The 21,463-nt window shown below is 43.8% G+C and overlaps 1 protein-coding gene across 1 annotated transcript; it reads left to right on the top strand.

Moving 5' to 3' along the window:
• Positions 1 to 1,071: 1,071 nt before the first annotated feature.
• PLEKHS1 (pleckstrin homology domain containing S1) lies at positions 1,072 to 12,123 on the top strand. Its single transcript, XM_036386239.2, has 13 exons — positions 1,072 to 1,102; positions 1,522 to 1,613; positions 1,705 to 1,811; positions 3,179 to 3,313; positions 4,500 to 4,575; positions 5,241 to 5,348; positions 6,013 to 6,108; positions 7,754 to 7,867; positions 8,848 to 8,963; positions 10,259 to 10,468; positions 10,693 to 10,794; positions 11,174 to 11,309; positions 12,055 to 12,123. Exons 1-13 carry the CDS (start codon positions 1,072 to 1,074, stop codon positions 12,121 to 12,123), a joined length of 1,392 nt encoding a protein of 463 aa, XP_036242132.2.
• Positions 12,124 to 21,463: the final 9,340 nt, after the last annotated feature.

Genomic DNA, 21,463 nt, shown 5'->3' on the forward strand with positions numbered 1-21,463 from the left:
ATCACGGCAAATATTTCTTTCCAAATCTTTCTTCCCAAAAAGCAAAAATTGCAAAGGTTTCCCTGAAAAAAACTCAAAAAAACACAGACAGAAATGTGCAGAAACCTCTGATGGACCTAAGTTTGCAGTGGGTCATTCCCATTTACAGCCTGGAACAGGAGGAATAAAAGTCTATAGCTTTAGGTGTGTCTCAGGGGTAAAATTCCATGTGTAACCCACCCTACTCATGACTGGACCATGTTTACTTTTGGCACCATGGAGTAAATCACTGAAGAAAGAGAAACAGAGGAAAGCCCTTAAATCTCTCACTGCAGCCAGGGTTCTCAGTAAAGAGCCAGAGAACAGCACTTGTAATCCTTCAGAATTTCCCAGGAGAGGCTCTGTGGCTTCAGGTGGCACAAGAGGGTCTGTGTAACCTCCTTGTAGTTACAACAAGTCCCAGCCAAGACCTGATTTTGCAGGGAATGAGAGTTTTGAGGTAAGGCAAAACAAAACTTTTGAAAAGGCATTGTGTTAATATGACAAACTTGCAAATCATTAAAATTGCTATAGTATCATACAGGTTTTTTCTACTTATATTTTAAACTCTTTAGGCCAAGTTACGCCAGTTTTGTACAGGACTGATCATACTTGGCAAAGCAGTGTCAGAAACATAAATGGAGGCAGTATTCCTAGGTTACAGGTGTTGTGACTAGTGCAAAAGAAAGGGAAAAATGAAGTTCTCTTAGCAGCCCTCATCACTTCTAAGCAAATCATCTTTTTGGCCTATAAAAGTGGATAATATTTGTTATTTGTAATTTTGTGATTGTATTATAAAATAACAAATATAGCATATAGTGTATAATTTGATATTATATAAAATTATTTATGAATATATTTAAATAAATAGTTATTATGGCTATTTTATGTATTTTCATCATCAGTATGAAAACAAACTGTTGTAAGATTTTTGTTATTTTTCTCAACAGCAATTGTGTGTGCAGTGGAATGCTGCTCTGCAGCAAGCAAACTGAAAGGAATTAGCTTCCACATTTTGGCTCTTTTTGTTACCTGGGTGGAAGAACAATCAGGATGGCTTCTACAAGTAAAAGAAATTCTGCAGGTACAAAATTTCTTATACTAAAATTTGTCAGTGGTAAAGCTGTGAGATGATCTATCCTTACCTGAATGCCATCTATGAATTTCTTTAGGGGTGCATTTCAGATCACTAATTATGAAGCTAAATAAGACCAGACCCCAAAAGTTAAATAAGATCAGTTAAATAAGGCAGCAGCTCATGATATCTGCTGAGCCCCTACATTTTCTCTACCTTTACTTTGCAGTTTGAGCCAGTTGTCAGCATTAACACCAGGGATGCAGGACCTGGCTCTATATTTTATAGCCTTGATTTGTGTTTGTTTTATGGCCATTTAAGCACAGAAACCCAGTGCTAAGCAACAATTTCCAGTTCAAACAGGTCTTTTTAAAGAGATTAATTGGCAGCAAGTTAAGTAATGGTGCTGTTCATTTCTCTTTGATTAGTGAGAATTCAAAATACATTTTGCCCTGAAGGTGGAGTCTGCAAGCACGGATTCCTCATCAAATCACCACCTCTTCAACTTTTCAGCTCACAGGTATTCCAGCACAGATTAGTCATATTTCAGCAACCCCTCATATCTGCTGTCCTGAATTTTAATGAGACACAAATTGCTTTCTCTTTGGCAGAATTCCTGGAAAAGGCGTCTGTTTGTCCTGTCCAAGTCCAGCACAGGGAATTACATCCTGAAGTATCTAAAAGGCCAACACGTGAAAGGCTCCATAGCTGTTGACCAGTATGTAGCTCAAATGCATCATCTTTTTTGTTTTGAGTCATGTATCAGCGCTCTGCAATGGCCACTGATTGTGCAAGCCCTTGCTCCTGACTGAACAGGTCAGGATTGGGTTCTTGATTCAAACCCAATGAACTCCACAAAGAGTCCCATGGGATTTGTAGGCTTTGGGTGCAGCTATGATATATGTAGAAGTGAAAATCCTGAATTGCTTTATTGTGATGTATCTGCCAGTGAGATACCTGGCCTGGCTCCACGATCCCAGGCTGTGTTCCTGCATCCCAGGCTGTGTTCCTGCAGTAAAACACATTTCACCTCCTGGGAGGACAGTGCCATGCTTTCACTCACAGGTCAATCAGGACAGGCTGTGCCACTCCCAGCTGTGGCACACGCCCTTTCCCAGCTTGCGGCTTCACAAAGTCCTTTGCAGGTTTGTGCAAAGGTCTCCTGACTTTCTCATAACCTTTTGGGCTGATCATGGTTGCTCACTGCCTCTTATTCTGCCAAGAAATCGCCCTGCTTGGCTCATTTGGGTTGGTTGTTTCTCTCCCGTCAGCACATGCCTACTGCAGCAGGACTGAGTGTCCCTGCCTTTGGACTGGCACTCTTTACCATGCCATGGGTGGTATGAAATATGTGCAAGGGAAACAGAAAATGTAATGGGAAATGTAAACATTTCCTGTCAGATCTAGAGGTTAATACTCCAGGCTCCTGGAATTTTTAGGCAAAGAGGTCACTCACCACATTGCTGTTGTGCTTCTTCCATTAAAAGGATTTACATTGTGAAGCTTTCAAAAATATTGCAGCTTGCTCAGTGGTCTGTGGTTACATTAGTACCATAATTATTGTTGTTATTACTTTTATTAATTTGGCATATTGGAGGTTAATGGAAGTAGTGCTTCAAGTGCTTCAAGTATCCATTAAGAGTACTTCTGTTCCTCTTCCCCTCCATTAAAACACTATTAATATACAATTAGTTTCAAATCAAATCTATTGTTTTATTGTGGTTAAAAAACTTCCACAAGAAATTTTTCTTACTATTGTTTCTTTTCAAGATTCTGAATTAAACCAAAAGCCCCTTTTTCCAGAAATGAGGAGCCATAGTCTGGGGACTTGGGAAAAGTTAATTTTATATATTTTGCCTGGAGATTTTCTTCTTTGAAAGACCATCTCTTTTGAATGTGTGCATTGATTTTCTTGAGCAATTTTTTCTGTGGAAAAATGTTTAACTTTCAGATGAGACCTTGCAGATCTCATCATATTATGCTGTGCTCAGAGTAAAATATGGACATGCACACATATATGTGTGTGTCTATTTGTATGTAACTGTGTAGAGTAATCTAGGATGTTTCCTATGGTTATCTTCACAGAATCATAAGTATTCAAGTTGGCATAAGTAATGCTGAAATTATGGAAACGGTGAGGAAGATGTTTAAGTGCCTTCCTGAGCAGGTGATATCCATCAGCACTGGAAGCAGATGTTACTACCTCATTGGGGACAGCAGGTGGGCATAGCAGGATGAGCAAAAGCAGTGGGACAGTGGTGTTAAACCAATGTAGCACTAAGCTGTGCCCCAAGGAAGGGCCCTGCTCCTTCACAGCCTCTCCCTTCCCTTCTGTGCTCAGCTACTGATGGCCCAGCTCTGGGATGAGGTGATTCAGCTGCCTGGTCCAATGGAAAACAGCTTTTTTCTATGGCATTGCCTCCCCTTACTCATGGCTGGGTTAATTTTTTGCTGGTCCAGGCAGGTGAGCTCCCCTTGCCTGCAGCCACCCAGTCACAGCATCCAGCACGTGAAAGCAGAGGGGGCACAGGGGTGGCAGGGGGATGGCAGTGGCAGTGCCATTTCAAACTGTGCTGCTCAGGGGACAGGAAAGAGCACAGACCTTTGCCTCCTCACCCAGCAGCTCCTGGGAGGTAGAAAAGGTTCTGCTCCTCATGGATAAACCACAATATTGCCTGAAATCTAGGTTATTAATCAAAGGAAGCAGACTGAAGACAAAACTTCTCCTGAAGGAAAACAGATCCCCAAAGTGCTGGCTGGGGCTTTTGCTGCAGCAGGGGGGTGAAGTCTGTGCTTTTTCTGGCTGGAATTGAGTCTTGAAGAGGGGCAGGAGCTGTTTCTGTGGAGGTGATCAGGCAAAGCTCAGTTAGGTGAGGGAGAGGATGTTTGTCACAGTGCTCCTGTACTGCTGGTTCCCAGCATCTCCTCTTCAGTTTCCCAGTCACGAGCACGTCAGGGGGAATTTTTGCTTTTTTTTTTGCAGAAGAGCAGCTGATGTGTGAAATTCTGATAAGAAGAAAAACACATACCTGGGTGCTGCTTGAGCGTGCCACCCAAAGCCTTCCCCTGGGGCGCGGCTCTCACAGCCCACACTCCATGGGCAGCATTCCAGAATTAATCCAGCTAAATCCACTGCAAGCATGAAAAACAGCTTCAACAGCCCTTTCCTGGCGTGTTTCTCATCCTGGTGGCCCAAATGCATTCCCAAGAATTGTTAGCTCTCTGAGTCAGACTTTGCCATCTGGCTATAAACACACAAGCACTCTTTCCTGAAAATGTGCAGGGTTTTTCCCCTTGATCTCAGGGATTTTTGGTTTGGGCCCCATAGGAAGAAATAGGCAGGCAAAAGAATTGCCCTTGTGTGTTACCTGTCAGTAAGCTTTCACTCCTCTTGTTCCAACTTCAGGCAGGAAATAGATGACTGGGTCACTCTGATATCTTCAGTCTGCAGGGAGGACAAAAGAAGTGGATGCTGCCCTCAGGTGACATGTTACTGTACTTTATTTTAGGGAAAAAAAAGGTATTTCTCTTTTTCATTACAAAACTGTGCAAAGGAATTTTGCTGATCTTTCCCTTGCAAGTTGCCTCTGACCTTGGTTATTCAGAAATTCATTTTCATATAAGTCCTTTACCCTGGCTTTATGCACCAAGCAGGTATTGCACAGTCTGTCTGCACTGGGATTGATTTTACAGTAAGAAATCTCTTTGACGAGTTAGCTATATGGAAACAAGGGGAAGATTGATATTATGCTGCAATGAACCACACCTGTGATGCATCAGAGTGAAAACTTGTGTGTTATACTTAGTGGGTGCATTTCAGATATAGTTACATGTTGTTTTACATCAGTCTGTCAATGTTATGAATCAGCTGGAAGCCCCGGTAGTTCAAGCTCAGGCCCAAGTTTCTGCACCTTGTCAGCCAGCCAGGCCCTCCAGTTTAGACTCAGCACTAAGTACTCCCATCCCTGCAGCTTCCACACAGCTCAGAATGCAAGCAGGGCAAATTTATGTCTGCCTGAAAAATGCCATGCAGACAATGCCTCTGAGCCATTGGAAATAAAATTTGCTCCAGTGAGATGTGTCAGTACATTTTAGCCCACACCCAACAGGTGCCTGTTGTCTTCTACTGCTTTTCCCTTATTTCTAGAACCAAGATCTTCCAAATCCAGAAGTCAAAAGCCGAACTTCCTCTTTGCCACTATTCTTGAGTTCTGTAGGTGTGGCCAGCTTTCCAGACAGGCAAAGCTACCAGAAGGTAAACAAATTAACTGTCCTTCATAATGACTCTGTGCCTTGGCATGACTGTGACATTTCTTTTGCATAGGTGGTTTTTTTTTCCATCAAAAGTTGTTCAGAGTTTCTGCAGTGGGTACCTGGGTGGTCTCTTCTGGTGGGGCTCCTGAGTAGGACCTGGGTGTAACACCACAAAGTAAATACTTTAAGAGGCAAGTCTGCATGTAAATGAGGGCAATGAGAGGCAATCCTCACTGGCTGTCTCAACTGCCTGGCAAATTTTAGTGAACATTAAGTAAACTCCTGAAGATTTGCTTTGACATGCCTTGGCAGAGGCATGTGATGATTGTTTTGGCAGCTGCTAGCCACATTCCTCCTGATTTGTGATTGTGCTTTTATTTCTCTCTCTCTCTTTTTAGGCTGTAAAGCTTAGAGGAGAGTTCAGATCCAATTCCTCTCTGCCTTACTGACTTTCCCCTCAATATTTAAATAGAAGAGAGGGAAAGCATTGCTGCTGTCCTACAGCAATTGCAGTCCAGTGTCAGGGAGGAATAGCAGCCAAGGAATTGCTGAGTTTCTGTAGTCACAAAACTCTGTGCAAATAGCCTGGTGAGAGGAAGCTGAATGTGGGTCAGGCACCTCCAGTGTATCTTTATGAGGAGTCAACTTTTTTCCTTTTTATACAGGAGAATGGTTCCTCAGAAGACAAGAACAGGCCTTATTCAGATCCTGGCCCCCATCAGGCTCAGTGTGACTCATCAAGAGGAGTTTGTCCAAGCCTGGTGAGCAGAACAATTCAAACAGCTCTTGCCGTGTTCCATCTGCAGAAGTGAATATTGGCTTTTATCTCACCTGGCTATCTGTGACTATAGATCATCCACCTACTTTCCTAGCACATCAAGTTGATTTCCACTATGAAAGCTTCCTAAGTATTTAGTCTGTTTTCTTGTTTACCACTGAAAATGATCTTCTAAAACTTGCTTGAAATACCTGTGTTGAGGGATTTTTGGGTCAGAGCCCCAGAGTTTATGTGCAGCAATTTCAAATTGTGGCAGCTCTCGCAAACTTGATGAAGAAAGCTCTGCATTTGCACTGGTTGAGGATTTGTCCCTCCCTGCACACTTCTCAGTTGTGCCACAGTTGCTCCTAAGTGGTTTATTTCTTCAGCCTTTGCCAGTAGCAATCGAGTCAATGTAACTAAATTACAGAACAAGAGCTTGTTAAATTGAGGCACGTCTTCGAACTGACCTTCTGTCAGCATTAATATGTCTTCAAGTAATTTCACTTCCATATCTAGCAGGACTGATTTGGGAAGATAAAAAGATGAATGTTATCTTGTATTAGTGGCTAAGTGTTCTGACCCGTGTTCCCTGAACCAGTGCCTGCAGCAGTTTTCCTCTGCTGTGGATTGCTGCCTTTGCAGCAGAGTCAAGAGGACAGAAGGCACAGCCAAGGCTCTTGCGCACCCCTCTGCAGCTCAAACCCATCTTTACTGACAGCTTATGCATTGAACTCTGGCCTGGAGTGCTGGGATACAGGGCAAAGAGTCTGTTCTGCTATCACAGCTAACAGGGTGGTAAATCACCATCCTTGTATATAGGCTGACAGCAAGTATGAGATAATACAGCTAAATTTAGTGGAAAGAAGTGAATAGTTGAAACTACATTGCAATGCCATGGGCAGTCAGCATAGCCCAGCTGATGCACAGTACTTTATAAAGTTGCAGTAATTCAGTTGTGAGTCTGAGCTCTGAAATGCACTGAGTTAACCCTTGGTCTGATTTTAACCAGTCCTGCTCTGGGTGTATGTCAAGAATTTCTTTGTGTCTCTTCCTTGTGCATACCTTTTCTGTCTTATTCATTAATTCTTCTCATACCTACAATGCCTTAGAGAGCAGGTATTACAGGCAGCTGCTCAGGCTGGGACAGGCTGACCATGAGGGTTAGAAGATAAAGAATTTGGATTTTAAGCCTGAAGCAAAGGGAATAGCACAAAGCTCATGTTTCTGTTTTGGCATGTGTGAAAAATAAATAACCTTGCTGTATAGAGAACAAGAAACAACAATATTTGTTCATTGGATAAAAATATTTCTCTTGCCTCATAAGTTTAACATCTGCTAACATCTCTGGACCTATTCTCTGCTCAGTGACATGCAGACAACTGGCTTCCTAACTAATCCCTTGTATTTACTTCCTTTTAGCAGTGTGAGTCCCCATTTCAAGCATCTGATGTGTTTTTATTGGTGGTTCCCTCATCCAGGCCCAGATCTTGAAAACTCTTTGTTAAGTAATTGTCACTCATGCCAACAGGATGTATCTTACCATGTTTTCTGTGAATATTTGCTGATTCTGTTATTTCTTCACGAAAAGGGAAAATGCATGTTAATCTGTACAACTGAGCCTGTTAAATACAAGCCCATTCTTTCAGCAGGATAAAATTCTGGGAGGAAGTGAGGAAAACCTGCTGTTGTCAGATCCAGAGGAAAACACGAAAAAGGATGAAGAAGATTATTACCAAACTCCCAGCAGTGTTTTAGCTAAGGTAGTTTATCAGCTGTGGGTTCTGCTGCCCTGATAACAGCTCCAAGGACACAGGAGACATTTAATGAGCCAAAGAGGAACTGGTAGGAGGAACCACTTGTACCTTGCAAAAGGAATACATAGATAAAGTACTAGGTAATAGAGCTTTCATTTATACAAGAAAAAAAATACACTAGACTGATTCAAAAGATCTTCCTGGTGCAAAGTGGCATTTTGACAAAAAACATTGCTGATTTTGTTGAAATTCCCCAAACTGACTGTTTCATTGTTAATGGCTTTTGCCTGTTGTATAATGGGGTAGGGTTGGGGTTATTTTCTGAAATTGGAAGCTTCATTTAGAGAATGTAGCAGTACATTAGTTTTATGTATTTTGAAATGTAATTCTGTTGAAAAACCAGTAAGCTGCATAAAAGCAGTACTTTTAAGACACTGCAGTATATTTTGGTATCTGCATTTCACTGTGAAACAAGAGCAGAAGAAATCATACTGTTAATTTTATACAAATTTTGACACCAAATTTGGGAGGCTAATTTCAGGAGAAGATAAGTGGTCAGGAGAAGTGGTCAGTTTTCTGCAGAAGTCACAGACTGTACATCAGACTGAAGGACATCAACAATGGTGATGTGGTCATATAATCTAAGTGCTCTAAGTCAAGCATACCCAAGTACAAGTCTCCTTTTTCAGCCTGCTTAAATTAAAAGGCAACATTTTTTTTTTGTGGTAGTACTCCAGAATATACAGAATATAGCTGGTCATGTCCCAGTCTGGCAGTGCCAATAATTCCAGCATTAACTTTTAAGTTTCAAGCACATTTCTAGTTCCCAGTTTCTGGGAATTGACTGATTTGAGGAAACCCAGGCTATATCAGCCAATATGTTTAAACAGCACGAGCACAGAACAAAATGGGGAAATTAAAAGGGTTTTTTTTCTGTAGGCAGGGCAATGACATTAATGTCCTATATTGCTGTGTGTTTCTGACAGTGCACTACTGAAGTATCAAAGCCTGACCCTACAGCTGAGTCTGATGTCCCTGTGCAAGAGAAGCCAGAGCAGAACAGCCCAGTAAAGGAGAACATTTATATGTCAATGAAATCAATGTAAGTAGCAACTTCATTAACGTTTTGGAAATTGAATGTGGCACAGCAATAGAGATAGAGCTGACATCTCTGGTATTTGTGTAACAAGATCTAGAGGCTGCATCTTGTTTGAATGAATCCTTGTTGAGTCTTAGTTCACAAAGTTCAGCATTCATGGGAACACTGGAGTCAAATTCAAACTGATCAACATGAAATTTTAGCTCACACTGCACACTCCTGCACTTACACAGGCTCTGACTATACAATGCAGCACCTTTGGTTGACTCACACTTTTTCTGGGTTTTCATGACAGCAGCTCACCACTTTACTGAGTCACTGCAGCCAAACTCCAACAACCTTTCAGACCAGTGCTCTCCAAAGCAGGCAGCATTATCTAGAGGTTAAAAGAGAAAGATAGATATGGGCCATTAGCTCCCAACTTTTCCATGTAGAAGTTGTGTGAGTTATGACACATCCTCCCTTTCATTTTGCCATCCAAAGAGCGGCTCTGTTGCTGTGTGTTTTGAAGGTACAGTGTGACAAAGAATGACCTGAACTTTGTGTCACAGTTCTAGGGCCACAAGGCCCTAGCCTCCACAATACATCACTGAATACTGAAGAGAATTGTGCCTGCAGGGTAAAGCTCCTCCTGAGCCAGAGGAGGGGTCGGTAGCTGTTAGCTGTGGCCTGACACCTGCAGACAGTCAGATCTTAGCCACATGGAGAGAGGCAACTGGAAATGCAGACCCACTAACCAGACAATCCCAATAGGTTAATTCAAGCTTCTCTGTGACTTTGGGACCCCCCCAAGGGGAATAACTATAAAAAAACCTCACAAGGTTATGCCATCTGAGTTAAAATATACCAAGAGCAGTTTTTGCTACTAACCCCAGTCTTGTTTGGGGCACAATGGGGAGTCAGCTCCAGGCAATATAAGGCTTATCAAATAAAACTAAAATGATTTCAAGTAGTTCTGAGTTATCACATCTCCCAAGGGACAGCTTTACATCCCTGAAGAACCCAGTACAGCCAAGGCCAACAATCTGTACTGAGTTTCTTTGTCAAGGCATGCTGTTAGCTGAAATGTTTCCAGGCTTAATAAATAGTTTTTGAATACTGAAAATGTTTATTTTGAGATTTATGGTCCATTTTTAGAAGGGCTGTTTATTTTACTTAGATTTTATTTTGTCCACTGGATATTCTACAAGAACTTGTTATTCTTTGCTTTATTGAGGGCTGCTTGATCCAGCTTCAAACACAGCAAGAGTGCCTGGAATTGTCAAACCCCTTAATTTTTTATCATCATTCCTCTTTAGTAAGCTGCTGGATGAGACATGCCAGCTCACATGCAGACGTGATGGGCTCCCCTCCCCTCCCAAATGCCAGAGCAACAGTGCATCTCCAAGAGACTTGGAAGCAGACAAAGGCACAAAATTCCCAGAAAGCAGCACCAGCCTGCAACCAACCCTCCAGAGAAGGCAAAGCTCATTGCCCCTCTCGGTGGTTCACTTGTCTATACTGCTCAGGTAAGTGTCTTCTCCAGCTGGTAGCAGAGGAGACAGACATGTTCATGGGCTTCATCCTGCCAAGCCTGGCAGCATTCCAGAGGCACTTTAGTCATGCTTTTAGTCATAGCATTCAGTTTTAGGGAGTCTGCAAGGAGCAGGGAGTTGGACTCAATAATCCTTATGGGTCCTTCCAATTTGAGCTGCTCTGTGATTCTGTGGTCTCTGATGTTTTTCTCTCACAGTCAAGTTACGGATGAGATGCAGCTGCAGAAACTGGATATTTTTGTACCCCTGGCTGATATTAACAATTACCTAAAACTTACTGAAGCAGCAGGACGAATATGGTAAGTCTGGATGTCTTGTGGCAGTGCCTGTGAGATGGGAATAAGTGTCAGGCACAGAAGTGTCCAGTTGCAGACACCCATGTGCAGTTTTGGCAGGGCAGAACAGGGCAGGGGCAGGGCTTGCTGGCACTTCAGTGATTCCTTCTGCTCTCTCTGATTCTTTTGTACTGGAGTTTGTATTTCAAATGCTGTTGTAAAGAAGAATGCAGCATGCTGTGGAATAATTAGTGATGGTTTCAACCAGAACCAGACCAAAAATGTACAAAGTCGTTGAACGTGTGTGTCATTTCCAGAGGGCAGCCCCACGAATGGAATCCTGTCCAAAAGTGCAGTGATACAGGATATCCTGTGTGGTTCCTTTGTTCTCTGCCCTCCACAGTGTCTCACAGTGGGCCGGTCCTCTCAGGCTGGGCTGCTTGTTTAACCACGGAGACCACGTGGTGGCTGTGAATGATCTGCAGCCCCAGGGTGTGGAGGAGGCTTACTTCTTCATCAGCAGGTCCATGAGAAAGGAGGTAAGCTTGACTAACCTTGACTCAAATGTATCAAGCCAAATGAGAAAGCAATTCCCTCTTTTCCATTTCAATTCAAACCAGTTTACTCTGGTCTAAGTTTGGCATGAATAACTCCAGCACCCAGTATCTCCTCAGCATCATTCTGATGTGGTGTCTGGGATTGCTGTGTGGGGAACACAAGGTCAGCACTGCAGAGTTTTAGAAGAGTTTGAGCAACACCAAGAGATGTTACTGAGCAACCATAAACTGGAGTTACTTGGGATTTTTTTGCCTAATGCATAATTGCAAGTTTTGGGAAATAAACCATTGCCTCCAGTGGATGTGTGGTTGCTTGTAGTGGTTCGGGTATTGAGGGCAGAGCCCTGGACTCCTATGTCCTCTTGCTTATCAAGCACTACACATCTCCTCGTGTGAGACTGGGTTTTTTGAGGAACATGGGACATTTCTAAGATGTTCTTTAACCCAACTGTGATCCACAATGTGTTTCTGAACTCCTATTTCAGTATTGAGGTTCATGACCCATATCCAAACACATTGATGTTTGAATTCTGCTGAGAAGGTTGAGGTCATGAGATGCTATTGCCATCTAAAGAAAGGAAAGCCAGTCTCAGCAAGGAAAAAAAATACTCATCTCTCTTATGGAGAATTTTTATTTAGCTGGTTCAAACACAAGTCAGATAGTTGCACAAATATTGACCAGATATAACAAGCTATAAAAATGTCCTTTTTTTTTTTCTTTTTTAAGGTGAAACTTACTGTATGTAGGATTCCACATTCAGATACCTTCCATGCTAAAGGCTGCTCATGTTCCTGAAAAAAAAAAAAGACCTCAATAATTAGGTAAGTGCCAAAACTCAAGGGGAAAGGTCAGGGAGGAGAAGGTGATATATGTAGAGATAATCATCTTCCTGAGCTGCCAGACATCTTTTGTTGCTGAAGTACAAAGAACGGAGAATGTGGATTTTGATTTATGTCCTAATAACTTACTTTGTGGCATGAATGGCATGTATTTGGCTTATATTTCATGTTGCCATGTCTTTCTGTTACCTGGAAGAAAATGAGTGTCAGACCATTTACATGACCTTTGCACTGTGTATACTTTTCACTTCAGCAGGAAATACTGGTTTGTGCCTCTGCTCACCTCTTTACACTGAGTTACAATGGTTTATTAGTGAACTCCTAATCACTCAGAGGTGGCCAAACAACCAGCATTTGGCCTAAAGCTGTGTTTTCCCTGGATTCCCCTGAGCTACAGAAGGGTCAAGTGAGCTAAGAGCTGCAATGTGGGAGGAAAGGCTGGTGTATAAAATGGTGTTATGCCCCTCTTATGATACAGCCACAAAAATATGTCCAAGGGATGACAGGAAGAAGAGCTGGTTGGAGAAAGAATGTGTCTGGAGCACCTTTGGGTCCATTGGCAGCCAAGATAAGCCCTAAGTGAAAAAGGAATGAATGGATTTGTGAGAGAAGGGCTGGCCTGCTGTGTGAAAAGTAAAGACAGCTGGGAAAACCACAGAGAGAAATGATGTATCTGAAGGCATGTGCTCTCACCCTAATGCAAACAGTTCAATGTTTCTCACAGAGAATGTTTTGATGCTACCAAGCAGTACCACAGAGATGTCACTGGTGCAGCAGGATTTCCAGAGCAAGTGCTCACTTGTTTCCCAAACAAGGATGTTTCCTGTAAATATTTATTTGTGGAAATGCCTTCCTTGCATTGCTACCATAGAAACATGACCAATTTTCAGCTGATAGCACACCAAAAGGAAATTGATACAGAGCTGCCTTCAGGAGAGCTCCAGTGGGTGCCAAAAGGGAGTTTTGTCCTGTCCTAGAGTGACCTCTGTTGCTTAGAGCACCGTGGTGTGACATGGCAGAACACATACCTGTGCCCTGCATGAACATGGACACTTTGTGTGGGCATTTTCACACACCCATACTGCTGTAAAATAGATACTGGCAATATACAGTGCTGTGGCAACAGACAGAATCACTGGGTTTGAGTACTGATCATTTAATCTTGCCAGACACAACCAAAATAACCACTGGGTTTAGCAGGCACAGGAATACTGATATTAAGAGGTTTGTATAAGCTTTGATTAAGGTGAATTTGGCTCAAAGGAGGTATTTATCCAGCCTCCAACAGAATAAGGCCAGGTTGGCTTCTACAGTAAGGAACTACACTCACTAAAAATCAGCATTGGTGTAACTTACTTCAGTAGTAAATTTGACAAATTTGGTGGGCTTAAAAAAAATTGTTATAAAATTTTATTCAGCTGAAGATGAAAACAGCATCATGTAACTCAAAGCAGGCAAACACAAATATGTATATAATCTATTCAGACTCAGCTCCTGTTCAAAAGATTAATTTCCACACTGAATGTTTCCACAGCCTGTCGCTTCTGCCTTTGAGATAAGAATGTTTGGGATGTGCTTGTTTCTCAAGGTGGAAAGGATCACATTTTGATTTTTCTGTTTCAGTGGTGTTCAAAGGCTGGTTTGTGCTGAATTCTGCATAAAAACAGAGGGACGTCCCAGTTCTGGAACTACAGAGGCTGAAAATGGAAGAAAACACATTCCTTGGGAGCTCTGCTCCAAAGCTGCTACGGGAGTCCTTTGCTCTGCACTGCTGCTTTGAGCACAGCAGATCCATTTCTGCCTCAGGAGCCCCTGAGGGATGGGATGGCTGGCTGTCACTGTCCAGGGCTTCTTCCAGCCCTGAAACTCTGTCAGTCTGCTACAGCAGTCCTCATGGCCTGAATCCTAAAATCACACATCACCTACTTCAAGAGCCTCTACTGAGGATGCTGTCCTCAGCCTTTCCTGGCCAAAGTTTGCCTCAGCTCTTCTGAACTTTGGAAGAGGAAAGTCCAAACTTTTCTGTGTTTTTCCAGGACTCATCTCTCTGTAAAATCAGGAAATTATTTTCTAATATTTATCCTCGACATCTTTTTCAGAAAATTAGCATGATTTTTTTCTTGCCCTATTTTCAGTGGGCATAGGGAATTTGAATTGCCACTGTCTGCACAGAAATCTTCATTATGGAAGATATTTTTTCTACCTATTCTCCCTTCTCCTTTTCTTAGACCAAACATCCTGCATTCTTCCATCATTTTTTCAAACACTTCCTGAAAATGGTAATGCAAGACCAATACCTTGTGTTTCCAGTTATGGATGAACAGAGGAAGTGAGAAGTTGAAATGCAAAGAATTCAATTCAAATTGAATTCAAAGAATTCAAATTCTTTTTGAATTCCATCAAAAAGAAATCCAAAGCCATGGAGCAATTTCCTAGAACTTCATAGAGAAACATTTCTCCAAAGAGGTGAATTGGTGAAGATTCTCCCATGGTGGGAGAAGAGCCACCTCCATGGAACCTGCTGCTGAAGCAGCTGTTGAGCACTGCATGCTGCACCTCTCAGCCATGGAAGAATGTTACTTTTGGACAAAACCAGAATTTGGTCAGATATAGCATGTACAGAATAATTCCAGAATATTTTAGAGAACTGGGGGATTACTTCTGTGCTTCAGTAAACAGTTACTCCATAATGTGTTACTCCATAATTGATCATTATGTCAGTTTGCACAGTGCTAAATGCAGATAATTAATGTCACATATTGGCTGATTCATAACACTTACAGAGATACAATATGGAAATTACATTGGTACAGTAAATTCTGGTAGGATGTGTGAAGTTGTCTGCCCACATATGATAAATAAATGTCCTAACACTTTACAACACATTGTATGCTGCAAAACACTTCATTTTCTCCTAACACAGCCCCTCCTTGTCCTGCAAAGATTACCTGTAACTTCCCAGTAATATGCAGCTGAGTCACTTAACAGCCCATTTTAAAAAACCTACACTTAAATAAAGATTTAGGTTGTTTCCCTGGCTGTTAATTTGTGGCAGGTTCCTATGCTGCTCTCACTCATTAGTGGCTGCTAATATTTCCCATGGATTCCCAAACTTGACTCATGCTCTTTCTACCCCAGCATCTAGGAAGATGGAAATTGCCCAGGAGAAAAGCAAGTCCTGGAAGAGAGATAAAGTTATGGTAAGGGAAGTCTCTATATTGATGTGATGTCATTGAAGTTAAGAAAAATAAAAGGCCCATTGAACAGAAAGCACAAACCAGGGCACACAACCTCCACTTTTCTCCCAAGGGCAGCACTCCTGAGAACTGGGCTTGGAGCAATAAAGTGATCAAGAGAGCACAGGTCCTGCAGGAGAATGGGTCCAGCCAGGGAAGGTTATCTGTGCAGTGTCCACCCTGAAGTGAGCCAGAGACAAGCTGTGTGTAATGCTTAATTCTCTTTTAGAGTCCCTTCAGCCTGGGGATTGGAGGGATATCTGTATATGTAATAGGGACATCTAAATAAATACCTATGAATTTAAGAGGGGTATCTAAATAACAACCAGACATACTTCAGTGTGGCTGGAATTTCTGCAAAGGGAAGCAAAGAGGAGCAGCTGCAGCAAAGGGGAGTGATGATACCCTGCCCACTGCAGAGAGAGTGCATCCGTGGTGAGCTGGGGACACCAGGTGCTTAATCTGTGTTTTGCCCCAGATTTCCTGGTGACCTCAGGAGGGCCATTTCCTCACACACACTCAGTAAAATTCAAGGAGTGGTTTCAGACGCATTTGCATTGTCCTGTCTCTTACCATGAATGTGATCTCCAGCACCACATTCTACACTAGGAGTTGCTTTAGCTCCCAGAAAATTCCTGGAGAAGCCTCCATCAAACCTGTCTGTTACAGGCATGGGGTGGGTTCATCCATGCCCTGTGCTATGGGGAGGTGCTGCTGTGCTGGTTCCACGCCAGGGGAGAAGCCACCCTTGATGTCCTGCAGAAGCTGGCTCACCTGAGTCCCTCCAGGCACCCTGTCCTGAGGGAATGTGGGCTGATGTTCCCACTGCCCTGCAAGGAACTGGCTCACATCATCTGTGCTGCTCGTGGAAAGCTGCACTGCAGGGATGTGGAAATCCTCCCAGCCACAGGGAATCCTCCAGCATTTCAGGCCCTTTGTGGGACACGCTGATATTTGCAAAGGTGTTTCCCTGCTGGTGCTCCCTTGGTCAGAGCAGGGGCTGGAAAGTGCATGTGCTATCTCTCTTGGGTCTCTGGAGATGACAGGGTAATCTGAGATGCTCCAAGGGCTTTTTTTGGTTTGTTTCCCAGGGGTGAGCACTCCTTCCATGCACATGCCTCACCACAGCCAGCCACTTCCCTCCTGCAGGCTGGCCAGCAAGTCACTGCAAGGAGCTTGGGGCATGCCAGACAGTTCCTAGAAATGCCACTGGAATTTGGAATGTTCCTTTTGGCCCCTTACCACCTTCTAATTGATTGCATCCCTTAAAGAAGTGGAGAAGCCAGACAAGGTTGATACAAATCTTTCATTCAGGAAAATCACTTTAAATGAAGCCATCCCTTCACTGTGAGGACCCTCAGTGACCAGGAGCTCTTTGCTTGCTGCTGACAGCTCCTTGGTGGCTCCATCTTAGAGCAGGACCAGCACTTTGGGGGACACCAAGCTGCTCTGGTGACAGCAGGACTGGTCTTGCCACAGCAAGTGTCTGGCCGTGTTCAGTTTTTCATTCTGAGCAGTGGAGGATGAAATTGAAGCATTGGTGGGAGCATTAAGATCACAGCTATCAGTGGTGCTAATCTCCTTTTAAAATGTTGGATGTTTGTGATGTTCATCAGTAGGGACATCACTGAGCTACATCCTTTTTTATTTCCTGTCTCTGTAAGTTTTCCCAAGAAATCTGCTTCTGTTTCTGTCTGTGCCTGTAAAACACAGCATAAAGCCATGGTTTATGCCTCAAGGCTGTTGGAAGGATACTCCCTCCATCAGTGATGAGGGTTGCCCAATTTTTTTAACCAGGAGAAGCCAATGTTTTAAAGCAGTTGCTCCTCAGCAGCATCTACTGATCAGTCACATATTCTACACCAGGAAACTTTTTGCCAAAATAATCTCATTTATATGCTCAATGTCCTGAAAGTAAGTGCCCTACAGGAATTCTGGCCTTCTGTCCTCCAATTTGCCCCTCTTCTATTTTATTCAATGTCCAAAGTCATTCTTCACAGATGTCATTTTGCTTCCAAGCAATTGCCCTTGTGCTCCAGTTTCTAAGAATAAAAGTGAATTCTGGCAGCCTAACATTTCTGAGAAATCCCCAGTAGTGGAAAAGTAGCTGGGGGGGAGAACAAAGAGGAAGGAAAACTCAGTCATGAGGAACAATATAAACAGCAAGAGGGACTGTGGATAGGGAAAAAAAAATATGTCAAAGATGGTAAAACAGGAGTTCTCTGCTGTAAGTACATTTTTGTTATATTTGGTGGTTTTTTTTTTAAAAAAAAAGTCTGCTTCAGGTTATTTCCCAGCATCAGACAAGTGGCTGTAAGCAGCACCTTCCCTCAAGGTCAGCTAAAACACTGAAAAAACCCAGAGTAAATATGTGTGCAGTCTCTCTGGCACTGGGATGAAACATCCCCTGCCCAGGGCTCTGCTCACCCTGGGGCCTCTCCATCCCTTTGTCTTTTTAGGCTCTGCCAGTGGCAGATGGTCCCAAGGCTGGGGTGATCACAGTGCAGGGGTGTTCTGGCACTGCAGCCAGGAGACAGGAGGGGTCTGTGCCTGCAGGAGGGGGTGGCCACTGCTGCCATCCCTGGAGGGGACCCACACCAGTGACACACAGGTGTCCGTGGGCTGTGGCACCTCGTGGTGATGTGAGCTGCCCCTTTGGCTGTGTTTGGTGTGGAAAATGGGTGAATGAGCCCATTGGAGCCCCTTTCAGAGCTGCTGCCACAGCTTGAACTGACCCTTTCTGGAGAAGTTCATGGCAGGTTCCTGCCCTGCTCCTCCAGGAGGGCCAAAGCCACAACACTGCCAGGGAATGGTGCCCAGCAAGGAGGTTTAGAAACGTTCAGAATGACAACATTCCCCTGAGTCACTCCAGCTGGAGTGGTGGGGGCTCTGCTGGTGGTGCTGGAGTGGGCAGGGGGATGCAGACCCCCAGCTCCCCCTGACAGCAGCTCCAGAGCCATTCCCTGCTTGCCTCCCACCCTGCTGTCCTCAGCTTGACTTTTTCCATGTTCTGAGGCATCCCTGCTGCCCCTCACCTCACTGATCTGTTTGGGTAGTTAATAATTCCCTAATGAGCTGTCACTACCTGCACCACTGTCCTGCTGCATGCACCCCTCTCCCCAGGGCCACTCCTTGGTCAAATACAGAATACTTTGGGCTTATATGGCAGAAAATCAGGAACCTTCACACACTACTGGGAATGTTTGTCATGCCCTGGAAGTCCATAAGAGCCCTGCCATGGCCCACTGCCCCCCAGGCTGTCAGTGCATGCCCCAGCCCTTCTGTGGGTGCCAATTGCCCCTGCCTGGCTGCTGGCCCCACAGGTGAGCTCCAAGGAATGAGCTGGGCTGTGATCATGAAGGTGTTAGTGCAAAACCAGGCTCCTGCTGTGCTGCAGAGCTCAGTTCCTCAGATGGTCGCTGGGTAGCAGCACAAAGAACAGAATTTCAGCTTTACCTCCCTCGTTCAGGCAATAGATGCAACCGAGAGCAGGGCAGAGAGCCAAGTAAATAACAAGGTCTCAGTAACAAGAGAAATCCAGCCTGCCTTTCTCTGATTGAAGAAGCCCTGCTGAGATAAATGCTCCAATCCATCTCTTCTCTGAAACAGGAGCTGAAAAGTGGGTCAGATCCTGCTGCTGGCAGTGCTGTATTTGGGGAGGTCTCTGCCAGGAGCTGACAAACGACTGGAGCGATCAGAAAAAAATCAGCTTTGCTTCTCACAACAGAGTTCACTGAAATCATGGCTTCTGCAGGGAGGAAGATTGTGGTGGACAAGGAGGAGGGGTGAGAGGCAGCAGGAGGCAGCACATGTAGAACCCCACAGCCAGCCCTGGTCTTGCTGAACTCCAAAGTCACCGCTGCTGGCATTTGTGTCCTCGTGTCACCTTTTCCTCCAGGGCATTGTTTGTCTCTTCTTCCCTGAGGTGGTGAACTTTCTTCCTCTCCATCCCTAACAAGCAAGGCAATGTACAGAAGGAAAAGGTGAACAAAGTTAATCTGAAATGCCCAAATGGGAAAGCTTAGAGGTTTTTAAAACTGCTTGGTTTATATAAGAACTTATTGGAAACTGGCACAAACAAGTGCCTATCTACTCTGAGATACCGGAGCAGATGTGACAGAGTGGAAAAGCCTTTTCCCTGCCAGAGTATTTGCTGGAGATTTGATAACAAGGTGCCATTGTACAACAGTGGGTAAAGGTCCAGAGTAGAAAGGAGAGAGAGAAGAGGCCTCCAGGCAGTGCAGGGCTCTGCCTGTGTGGGCTGCAGCTCCTGCACCGACCCTCCTGCCTGCAGACAGCAGGGAGAGCTGGTTGGATTCAGTGGGCAGGCAGCAGGCAGCTCTGCTGTGCTGTTTTCCTTCTCTGCAAGCCCTGACAGACTGTCTTATCCCTTCATTTCTGTTACAGGCTGAAATCTCCTAGCTTTTCTCTGCACTGCTGGGGAGAACATTAAATTCAGGAATCCAAATGCACATTTATAATCTGTACCACAATGTGAAACTTAAGTACAAGATCTTCAATTTTTAATGTTGGTACTGACAAGTTTCAGTATTTCCTGTGAATTTCATTCATGCTGGTCGTAATTCCCACTATATACTAATACTGTGTGGTTCACAAACATTAAGACTGAATGTTTTTGCAAACACATGTGGTTTGGAATGGTGGCTATTGAATAAAATTTCAAACTGCATCATTTCACTATAAATCCTTAACACATAAAGAAGCCTGTAACCCACCCTTTAAAGTAATGGCCTTATTTGTCTTGGTTCTGAAATGACAAGCAGCTGGTTTTCTGTAGCCAAGGGAGGATGGAAATATTTGGGCTGCATTCTCTTGTTCTCAAAATTCACCTGCTGCTTTTTTTTCCCTCTACCAAAGAAAACTCAACTAAAGTCATTCAGACACAGAAAACATATCAAAGCAATAACTGCATCTTTACCCTGACATGGAAATAACTCTCCCACAATCCTCCCAAAGAACTTAAATGGCAGTTTATCCTAAAAACCTTTACAAAGCTCATAGGAGCAGACAGGTTTGATCAAATAAGAGAAATATCCTTTAACCGTGTCAATGGGATCCCAGTTCCTTTCTCCACTCCAAGTTGCTATCAGTTGTTATTTCACATCAAGGTTTAGAGAGATACCAGCACCTTGAAGTTCCCTTTAGCTGCTTGTATTCTGCAATATAATTTATTCTTCACATGTGCCTTCCCAGCTCCCTCCCCAGTGGTGGCCACAGGCTGTGGGTGCTTTCATTTATCACAGCCAGCCTGAAACCCAGTGCCAGAGCCAGAACAGGCAGGAGCTGCTCTCCTCATCTCCCCTCTCCCCTCCTGCTACCCTTTTCCAACAGAGTTGCTTTTAGCTCATTTATCTGCCTGTTGGGGTGATATGTAATCAGAGCAGGAGTCCTGATGGGAAATACAAAGTGATCCTTCAGAGGGGCTGCCTTTGGAAGCCAATCAAGCAAGTGCTGCAGCTGCCCCTGTCACTGGCTGTGCCCCCTGCCCTGAGCCTGGCAGCCCCAGACAAACAGGAAGAGCCTCTGGGATGCTCACAGCCCGTCTTGCTTTAGTGAAATCTCACAGTATTTGTGTCAGAACAGGCTGACTCCTCCACCTCCCTGTCCAGGGGACCCTGGTTTAGTGTTTCCACAGAGGTCTAAGTCCCCTCCACTGACTGGGAAAAGGTGGCACCTTTGCTGTAGTCAGAACCCCCACTCTCAACCAAAATAAAAATTGCTTTAATTCGTCCATCTCTAATGCCAGCACTGCCCAAAGACTGAAAAAAAAAATCAATTCTTCATTAGGAAAAGTAGAGCCAGACTCAAAGTCCTAATTAATGACATCTGTACAATAACATGGAAACTTGGTTTATCCCAGGTCTGCTGTCCCCAAAGGATTTAAACTGCTGAGATCAGAGAGATGTCCCTTGGAACCACCAAGACAAGGCAAAAAGTCACATCTTCCCACAAAATTCTTGTTAGTTATAGTTTTCCACATCTGTTGTATGTCCTCCCACTCAACCTTAACCTGTTACTAATCTTATTATAAGGAGAACA

The sequence above is a fragment of the Molothrus ater genome, chromosome 8 (genome assembly GCF_012460135.2).
Source record: "Molothrus ater isolate BHLD 08-10-18 breed brown headed cowbird chromosome 8, BPBGC_Mater_1.1, whole genome shotgun sequence".
NCBI lineage: Eukaryota > Metazoa > Chordata > Aves > Passeriformes > Icteridae > Molothrus > Molothrus ater.